Source organism: Aptenodytes patagonicus, chromosome 1 (assembly GCF_965638725.1).
Source record: "Aptenodytes patagonicus chromosome 1, bAptPat1.pri.cur, whole genome shotgun sequence".
NCBI lineage: Eukaryota > Metazoa > Chordata > Aves > Sphenisciformes > Spheniscidae > Aptenodytes > Aptenodytes patagonicus.
In genome coordinates this window covers 108,066,988-108,077,515 of record NC_134949.1, presented here as the reverse complement: position 1 = coordinate 108,077,515, position 10,528 = coordinate 108,066,988, and the positions used below count along the sequence as shown (strand labels likewise).

Here is a 10,528-nt window from a genome sequence, read left to right as displayed (position 1 = left end):
CAGTGTACTTCACAGATGACCTGTCTGCAACTAAAGTCTACTACTTTAAAACAAACAGATTTGAAATATTTTAAACTTTTGATTTAGCAGGCGCATTACTTCGCGTTTCAGAAGTTCACCATCTGCTGGGTTTACCTTTTAAGTCTCTCCGCACTCCGGCTGCGCAGCCATCTGGGATGAGATAATTTGAACAGCAGACTGTGTCCTCCCATGTTACTAGAGAGGAAGAGCAGCCAAGCATGTATGAATAAAGTCTATTTCATTCTTTCAAACAAAGGTGGAGGAGGAGGAGGATTTGAAAGTTTAAAAAAAAAAAAGAGGGGGAGGGGAAGAAAACTAAAAATGGCAACCCCACTTTCCATCTTCAACTGCACCACGACTACCAGAGCTGAGTCACAGTTACTATTGATTAAAAATAAGCAGGAGAGAACAGAGCCTCACTTACAGATCCCAAGGTGAATTTGCAAGGCTGGCAGCTAGAAAGCTCTTTCATTTGCGAAGCGAAAAGGGGAGAAGCAGAATCAGAGAAGTTCAGTCTACATCTACTGAGTTGTTTTTCTGACCAGAGCCAGCTAAGGCATTAGCATCTCTGGTCCATCAGCTGGTGCAAACCAGGCAATGCCACTCAGGTTAAGTGCACCTACATGGACTCAGGAGAATCCACATCTTCTGCATTTTCTGTAGGAAAAAAATCTCATTAAGATACCAAATGCCAGCATCTTAAGTTAGACGGACACAGAAGGAACTTTAATTATCCAGCATCTTTAAAATGTATCCTTTCACTATCAAGTGGCTTTGAAACAGTGAATCCCCTATGCTAATTTTTCTATGGAGTAAGTCGCAGTCACCTCAAATCCTCTGCTATTCAAAATACCTCAACAGGCACAGGAGGCACTCAGAAAGACTGTTAAAAAAACCCAAACCCTGCAGGTTATTTCTATGTCGATCAAGAAGTTCGCTTTGTTCAACATGGTAAAACCAGTCAGAAGTCATGGCAGAAGTGGCAACGTTTTAAAAGGTTGCACTGTGACAATTCCCATGCAAGGTCCTCAGAAGGGAGCTGTGCAACCATTTAAAGAAGAGGTAACTCCGCTCTACAGAAATAACACTTACTGTGTCATTGTCAGCTCTTTCTAAAATCTTGACAAGCCCGTGCTTCAGGCACGCTGCTTGTCTTGTTAGAGGGAAGCACCACAACATGCATCCTACACTTTGTCAAAAGAGTAATTCTCACCCAAAATCATTGTAAATTTGCATGACAGCACAAAGGTGAATTTGGAAGCAGGCAACAGAAGGCTCTGAGGCTTGCATGCCTCCAATGGTGCATGGCTTCACTCATTTTGTAACACTAGCAATGAAACTTCGGTAAGCCGGCCACTGACAGCAATTCTTTTTCCACCTGTTAAGGATCAGTTAACTCTGAAAAACTCTCACTCACAAACATATTAAAGATACTCATTCTCCACATGAAGTTTCACAGTAATAGCCAGCCCTTTGAGGAAACTACTCATTGAAATAATTTCAAGCAACAGTAAGTGGAAGGAAGAACAGAGATTACATGCTGCATATACAGTGCTGGGGGACCACAGAGCAGACAGCCACAGAGCCCACACTCTGCCCTACAGATCCACATCTGGCTCATCCTGGTCTTCTCCAGGAGCAGGGCTCAACTCCCAATCCATGTTTCAGCATCCAGTCTTTCACTCCTCATAGACAAAACCATAAAACCTTCTTGGTGAAATTCTCTCAAAAGGCAAGTTTGAAAAGACAGGGGATTAGAAAGCAATCGATGAGAACTGTGGCAAAGCAACAATTTACCCAGCAGGGTTGTCTTGATAAAAATCTGCTCACTGACGATTTCTTTCTCACCTTTGTTATTTAAGTTCATCCATTCCCCACTATCTCGGCCTCTGAGCAGTGGCAGTCAGAGACCCTACCCAATCCAAAGCCCCCAGGGGGACACACAACCCCGGTGGCCCGGCACAGTGTTGGACTCCGGCGCTCGGCAGACAGACACCGCTGCTTACGGAAAGCTCAAAACCATGTACCTGGTAGTGCTGCAAACACTCACCAGGAGAAAGTGACAGAGACAACAAGTTTCATCTACTCCTTGACCCTCAACAAATCGAAGAAGAAAGACTGTAACTACCATCCCTGGGGCATTCTGAAGTAAGACCTCACTCTGAGGAAAAACAAGCTCAGTTCAGGATTAAGCAAACAGAAGTGCCTTGCAAGGAGCACGCAGCTGCCTACAGACCAGACTTTTAGGAGCTGCCAAAGCTTATCCCACCTGGCCTCTAGGCTGGCTGTGATCATAAGGAAGAGCAAACAGTCATCTGGCCAGCTGTCTGATGTACACAGAAACAACTGGACTGGATAAAGAAGACAGTTCATTTTTGTAAGAAACAATATATTTTATTTTTCTGACACCACAGCCCTGGCGAGTGGTTTTGTACCAAATTTAATGGAGGTTACACAGAACGTTTTACGCTGGGGAGGAAAAAAAAAATAACCACAAAAAAAATCCTTGATAACTTTTAGTGTCTGTTCCACTCCCACATTAATAAAATCACTTGGGGTTTCTAAGAAAAGGAGAATAGGAAACAGTGAGAGAGACTACTGTAGGATGTAACAGTGTCCAAGTCCAGCCCCTTCCTAAAAGTGGGAAGAGTCCCCACATGAGGAGAGGCTCTCCTAGATTTACTCCCCAAAATAACACAATGTATTGCAGCTGCCATAGGAGGAGACAGAAGGGGGACGGAGAGAGAGAAGCCTATTTAATAAAGAGTGGGAGGGAGAGACAGAAGGTGCTGGACAGCACGCCATAATTTGAAAAATATGTCCTTAACTTATTATTTATTTCTTTTAAAAGATTCCCCTCACTGAACTTAAGTTCCTTTTTGTGCTTTTCATTAATACTCTGCTCTGAGGTCGTAGTTTGGTTTTTCTATACATTGGAGTTGAAGGAAAATAGTCCGAAGTTCTGAAGATGGATTCTCCACCTAAAGTAAACAGCCTAGAATCCCATTCTCCTCTCACCCCAAAGACTAAAGTCTCTGCTAAAATCCCTTTTACAATATAGTACAGTACACAAAAAACCCCAAAAATAACCAAGAGTCCTGGGAGAAGCCAGTCCGAAGGACGTAAACATACAGAGAATGGTGCAACTTGTGACAAATGGCAATTCTCAAAATACAGCTACAGATTCTCAAAGCAGGTGCCGTCACGGGATACCCAAGTCCACAAAAATAATTTTTAAAAAATAAATCTTAAAAAAAAACAACCTGTTAAAATGAATAATTTTTTTTTTTTCAGGTAATTCCATACATTCGAGATTTCCCAAAGCATCCTCTGGTCTCTTTTCACCTATTGCATGGCCAAACTGTACTCCTGAAGCTCCCAAAAAAGCGCTCAGGACTTGGAATCTCATCTTGACAAGGATCAGAACATCCAGTCTTGTGGTAGCAGCTTAAAACATCATGTTCCCTGGGTTTCCAGGGCCTTGGCTAAATCCTCCCATGCCAACGTCAGCAGCCATACCTCGGGGCCTCATCTGGGGGGGAATCATGATGTTTTGTTGGGGTCCCATCATGCCCTGCATTGACATCATCATACCAGGTGACCCTACAGGGCCCGGGTGGCTGTACAGCCCCGCAGGGGCTCGGTCCTTGCCTGGGATCATGCCCACGGCAGCCACGGGGTTACTCATTAGCGCGGGCTGGCCAGGCATCGCCGTTTGTGCTGGTGACATCATGCGGTGGTGCGGCCCCATCATGCCTTGCTGCAGGAAGGCAGGCGGTCTCATCGGGTTATGACCTGGCATGGACGGAGCCGTCCCAAGAGGGATATCCGGAGTTCCCACTGGCCCAGGGCCCCCCATGCCAGGCAACGTTAGTCCCATCCTCGGGGTCTGCTCTCCTATCATCCCCTGCATGTGGGAGAACCCAGGCCCAGGACCCTGCGGCTGCTTGCGGCCTGGCACCTCCCCACGAGGGAAATACTGTAGTGTCTGGCTAGGTTTCTCCGACGGGATGATCCTGGACAGGTCAAACTCTGGTATTCCCGTGGCTCCAGGACGGATCACCTCCTGCAGCTCTGGATCAGTGAAAACCGAAGGCATATTGTTTCCGAGAACAGTGAAGGAGTCTGGACCGCCAGGGCCTCCAGTCTTGCAAAGTGCTGGATCTGTCGAACTTTGGGGCAGGTTGGTAGGACGCCCCAGAGGTCCTTCTCCGTGGAAGCCCATTCCCGCTGGGAAGTTGCCTTGCCCACCACTGGGCCCATTGTGTGGAAATGGCACCTGCTGTGGAGGGGACTGTACGGGAGGGAACCCCTGTGGGAAGCCCAGGCGTCCTTGAGGTACCATTGGAGACTCCTGGGAACCGTGCCCCATCATCGGGTTGTGTGACATCAGGCCGGGTCCCACGGGGACCCCATGAGGAGGTATATTGGGTCCCATAGCATTTGGAGAGGGCATCTGGTTGTTATGGGAAAGAGGCTGGGTCATTCCCATTGGGCTAAGGGTTGGCATTGGACCCACTGGGTTTGGACCTGAAATTCGAGGATTCTGAGAATTAATGCCCATTCCTAGGGAAGAAATAAGGAATCACATTTAGATAACAGCCAATAACAATCAATAAAGCTATCAGAGAGCTTTATGCAAGGTTACCAAATCTGTGCACACACACAAAAAAAAAATCAGTGCTAGTAAAAAAACCATCAGTAGTGGCTCTGGAAAATGTTATTTTAACCAGAAGATGTATGCCACCTGCACAGCTGCCTCCCTAAGCTTGTCACTGCCCTATCAAAAAGTGACTAAAGCCTGTTCTGTAAGTAGGATCTCAATCCAACCCATACCTTTACTACTTCCCTGGCAGTCTAGATGATGCAGGCAGTAACAAACATGTCTGTGACAGATTATCAGCGTATGGACACTTGTCCACTGGGAGGTGACCGAATCTCCTTTCAAAACTCAAGAAGTGATAAATCAGGTAACCCTCCTAAGACTAGGAGGTGGCGATCAATGAGGTTAATGAGCTATCATCATGAACTTAATTAGCCAGCTTCCTCAGGTATATTCAGCCACTCTGATCATTACTGCGTGAAACAGACAGCAGACCCACAGGTAAACTCATCAAGAATAGATTACCAGTTGCCGCTCTCATGAAAGATCCACTCATCCCCTCTTTCAACTATGTTAATTCAATTGGGTGGAGGGGCTACTGCCTACTTTTGTATTAAATATGTACCCACAAACATTAAGCTATCAGCAGGGATTGGATTTCTCATATAAACATGCTCACCCACAAGACAGCCCAAAAGGACAATGTTTTATTTTACTGGTTGAGGTCACCTGCCATTACACATTCCCCATATGAAAATATGTTTGCTTTGAGAAAGCACTCTAACACTCTCGTCTGTAACAAAGGCAATCCACAAAACTCAGGAAAAGACCAGTGATTCAGTGTCAAGAAAAACCCCAAACCACCAAACAAAAAAAACCTGTGAAGCTTCTGTGACACTGCCTTAAGACAGGGGGAGAACGGTTTCCTCTGGGTAACACATTGTAGGTCTGACCCTTATTCTCATGAGCAGCATTCACTCACACAAGTAATTCCAGTCTGCCTGAGTGGAAATCTCTCCCATACATAACAGTTTTCCAGATTAAACACTTTCTGGACAGAAAAAACTGGTTGCAAGGAGAATTTCCATCTCCCCATTTCAGAGAACTGCAACTGCCTTCCTCAAAAACAACCCATGGCTGTATATTCTTCAAGGTTTTTCCCTCTCACCATCTTCATCTGATGAAGCTTCCATAAAAATCACCCTCACTGTATTGCCTGATAGCTTGGGCTTATGTTTCTTTGAGTTTCTTACCTGGTACGCTGTTCATAGGTGGCAAGTTTGGGGAGCGTGCTGGAGGGGAGTCATCATCTGAGCTGGCCACAGTTTTGATGGCATCATGATAGAGCGGTGTAGAGCTGGGCATGGCAAATTTGGACATCCTGGACATCATAATGGAGAGGGGATTCTGGGAGAGGGTCGGCTCTGGAGGCATTGTGTAAGGACTGCTAGAAGGAAGATTTCCAGGAAGAGTCACAGGAGCAGACTGGCTGACTGTGGAAGGAGGTGGACCACCTGGGGGGGGGGAGAAAGAAAAAACCTTTAATTTTTTTTCCATATCACTTTTTCCTGAAATCCCACCCTTTTCTCCTAGAAATCTGAAAAACTAGAAATCCCTTTTATTGCAAGAGATCATCTAACTAATGCAGTCAATGCCTGTGAAAGGTAACCAGAAAAATAAGCCTGTTGGTCAAGATGGTTAACATTTGTTATCCTGGATTCTGCACTTCTACTGGAACTATCTTGAGCCTCTACAAATCCACATGAAGAATTATCAGGTACATCTGAAAATCCTACTATTCAGCTTCCAGGCACTGAAGACAACAGACTTACATACCAGGTCTAGCCATAAAAATCCAGATCCATAGTCAATTAACTGTTCCTCCACCCACCAAACATCAACTGTAACTCCCTTCCCTTTTTCTTTAGGAGGCAAACAAACACAAGAGACATAGGCAGCACAACGAAAGCTGTAGCAGATACTATGCTGGGACATGCAGACAGATTTCTGACAAGCTACATCAGCAGCTACAAGTAAAACTGCTTGTTTCTATTTCATTCGAGGTTTTATATACACATATTTACTGCTCATTCCAGTTAAAGAAACATTCTCTGCACCTATTAGCTTATCATCCTCTGCTCTCCCAAAACTAGAAATAACTTAATTGCACTTCCAATCTCCTTTGTTCTTCACCGATGAATTTCATGCCACCCAAACCACGTGAAGGAAAGATGCTAAACCAAAGTTGTACTACCACTGAAAATTCACTGCAGGTTCCTTGGCTCATCCCAGAGAAAGGAAAGGAGAATATAAAAGTCCTGCAACGCCAAACCATTTATGCCTTGGAAGAGCTGCATGTAAAAGCATTCGCTAAACACAACGTTAGGCACGGACTAAAGCATTCGGTTCTGACTTGCAGGCGCTTGGGCTCACGCCGGGCACAGCCTCAGCAGCCACGACGGACACGAACATCCAGGCTCCCCTCCCGAGCACAGAAACCCGGCCAGCAATCCTGCCAGCTGGTGCGAGGGATTACCCCCCCCGCCGCCGCCGGCCGGCCGGCACGACCCGGCCGCCGCGCTGTTACCCGCAGCGGCACTAGAGGGCAACGTGGGCAAGCCTCCTCCCCCGGCCTCTCCCAGCCGGGAGACCTTCCCGGGCAAGAAGGCCGCCCCGGGCTGCGGCGCCGGGAGCCTCGACGGAGGGGCGAACGTGCTCCGGGGCAAGCTCCGGGAGGATTTGGGAGCGGGAAGGAGAGGGCAGAGGTGTGCTGCCGGCAGCTCAGAGATGTTCACGAGCAGATAGGGCAGTGCCAGCACCTGCATCCCGAGGTCCCAGGTACAGCACGGCTCCGGCATGCTACCGAATGCTACATACGGTGGCGTTTAACTCTCTGAAACGGTTGAAACCTGAACAAACGTTAGCATGCCTCCCTGTCTGTGGTGGTTAACCTAGAAAGCCGTAACCGTATCGGAACCATACCTAGATACACAACTGGCTAACTATGCTCAGCATCAATTTGTAGGAGGCTTTATTTCAAAACATTTTCATAACATCAGCAGGAACTTCTCCACAAAGCTACAGCCACCAGGAGCTGTGGCAGAACAGCCAAACACCACCACCCCTGATTTCTCCCATCAACACTCCACATCTTTTCACACCTCTTGACCCCACCCTTTCACTTCCATGTCCTCCAAGTGACCAGCCCTCACCCCGACACACAGCGGGCACGGTGCAAATCCAAATACAGCCGGAGGAGGAAAAGCGCTTGCACTCTACTCATGTAGCCACCAACCAGACCCTTGGGCCAAGCACCGCCTAGCCTTGCGGCACTGCCACCCTGCAAGAAACCTCCTCCCCCTCCCCTTGCTGCACACCTCAGGGTAACCCTACATGAACCGAAGAGCCAAGTCCAGCTAGCAGAGGCAGCACTCACCCGACTCCACGTTCCCCAGCATGGCTGGAGAAGACATGGTGAGAGATGCCTTGTGGTTCGGGGGAATCCCAGGGCTCTGCAGAGGAGGCTTTGGAGACGAAGTCCATCCGGGAGAAGGTGCGGGGAGAGATGGAGACTTGAGGTGGACAGGAGAAGCAGCAGCAGACCCCAAGACAGGGGGGGACTTAATGGAGGCAGCGGCAGCTGCGGCAGTGGGGCCCGCAAGCATTCCTGCCAGCTGGGAGGGCGTCTGAGGGGACTTGAGGTTCCCCGAGGGAGACCCCATCATGGGAGACTGGACCTGGCGCATCGTGGGGGATTTCAGGGGGTTGATTCCTGGCGAATGCACCTGTCCGGCTGCAGAGATATCCAAGGGCTTGCGGCCGAGGCTGCGCTGCGCAGGGGGAGCAGTGTTGAGGCTATTAGGGTTACTGGTGGGATTGAGAGGTAGTGGCGGCATGTGGCTGAGCCGGTTGTTAGTCCTTTGGTCAGGCCCGATCTGTTCTCTGAGATTTCGGAGACCGACTCCTGGGCCCTGAGACATGGGAAGGAAAGGCCTGGGACCCATGCCATACTCCTGCTGCGGGTGCTCCCCAAACGGCAGCGGCACCATTTTCTGCTGAGAGGAGAGCATCTCCGAGACGCCGGGGCGCAGTTTCATCATCTCTTCTGGCCCCACTCCTGCCTCCCTCAGCTTCTGAGGGACCAGGGGTGGGTTGGAGCCCATGCTGACATTCATGCCCATGTCCCCCTTCATGCTGCCAGGGCCCATCCCGAACTCCAGCTCCCTGCTAGAGGCCATTTGTGGGGGTATTCCTTTTGGGAAGTCCCCCCTGGAGGGGCTCATCGGCCCTTCCACCGGCATGCGAGGGAAGATGGGGTTGTTCCCAGGCTCCATGTGTCTCTGGGAGGGCATCATTCTGTTTATCTCCATGCCAGGCCTGATGCCTTCCATGTTCAGGCCAGGAGGGAGGCCCATCTGTTTCTCAGCCAGCTGCTGCTGATAGAGCTCTTCGGGCAGGCCCTGTGGATTGGGGAACCGCTCCCCTCGGCCAGGGCCACTGAAGACACCCTGGCCAGGAGGGAAGTTTCGGCCATCTGGGATTTTTGGCACGTCGTCTGGCCAACTAACTCCCGAAAGCCCAGGCCGGGAGGCAGGGTTCGGGACACTGGGGCCCTCCATGTCAGGGTTCATCATTCCTGCAAAACCAGGCAGGCGCATCTGGCTCCCGGGCATGTTGGGATGAGGGGCCATGCCCCTGGGGGGCAGAGCGTGCGACATGTTCATGCCTTCAGGGAAGGGCTCTGGACCCCCAGGTCCCCAGCCCTCCCCAGGGGTCATCTGGTAGGGAGGGGGAGGGCCTCGAACCACCCCACGAGGCCCGTGCTGATGGACCATCATGTCCTGCAGGGAACACTGCTGCACAACCACCTGCTCTTGCTTTCTTCTCTTCTCCTCGTAAAACTCCTGCTGCAGCTTGAGCCAGGCCACCTGCTCGGGAGTCATGTGGTCCAGGTGGTCTGGGCCTATGGGTCCTGACTGGGAGTTCATTGGTGGTGGCCCCATTTCATCTGGGGAAAAGGGCATGTCCCTGTGTCCTTGAGGGCCAAACGGAGCCCCTCCATCTGTCCGAGACCCTGACCCTTTGCCTAAACTTTGGGATTGAGCCATCATGGCCTGTATCGGCCCTTCAGGTTTCTTTTGGGGACCATCCAGCACCCCGGCATTTGGGGGTGGTCCCCCGCTTTGCCCTCCCGCAAACTCCTTCTCATCAGGGAAGAGCATGCGCTGTATGTCTCTCAGGGTCTGCAACGAGCGCTCTCGATGCTCCAGCTGCTCCTGTGACAGTCCATCTGGATTCTCGCCCAAATTGGATGGGTCCCCACCAGACACCTGCTGGGGAGGACCTTTGGGCTCTGCAGCGGAGCTATTGCTACCTTGGGAAACTGGGCTAACTGCTCGATTATTGGGGGTCGAACTCTGCCCAAATCCTTCTGTCTGCAACGGGGTAGAGTTGGCAGGGCTGCCCACAGACATCACTTTGCTTTCCACACTGGGACTGTCCTGATCTATGGGGCACGGGGGGCCAGTGGATTTGGATACCGGCGCTGACACGGGCTGAGTCGGCTGCATTTTGGCGTTCTGGGGAGGGTTCTGGTCCTGGGAGGCAGGGGGCTGCGGCTGTGGCAGGGGCTTGGGTTCAGTCCGAAGTGCAGTGATCTGGGGGTTCTGCAAGAGAAAGCCACATGTTGTCACTCATCCATCTTACAGCCGTGTCACATAAGCAGAGATGCAAACAGAACGTCCTGTTCTCAACACCACCAGCCCACAGTTTGCAAGGAAGGGTAGCCTTCATGCAGTGATTACAGAGCAGCATCTTGGCCATGCAGAAACGTATTTTGCTCAAGTATTACAGCAGGTACCCCTTGCTTCTGTGCTAGCTCTGCATGAGCAATGGGTTGGAAAT

At 50.1% G+C, this 10,528-nt stretch overlaps 1 protein-coding gene across 2 annotated transcripts in view; it reads right to left on the bottom strand.

The window, feature by feature from the left end:
- Positions 1-2,404: 2,404 nt before the first annotated feature.
- BCL9 (BCL9 transcription coactivator) overlaps positions 2,405-10,528 on the bottom strand; it is a 31,593-nt gene continuing 23,469 nt past the window's right edge. For both annotated transcript variants that reach the window (XM_076351704.1, XM_076351712.1), the window contains exons 6-8: positions 8,061-10,290; positions 5,878-6,138; positions 2,405-4,587 (exon numbers count right to left, since the gene is read on the bottom strand). In XM_076351704.1, the coding sequence (XP_076207819.1) occupies positions 3,470-4,587; positions 5,878-6,138; positions 8,061-10,290 (3,609 nt within the window). In that variant the 3' untranslated portion in view covers positions 2,405-3,469. The remainder of the gene's footprint in view (positions 4,588-5,877; positions 6,139-8,060; positions 10,291-10,528) is intronic.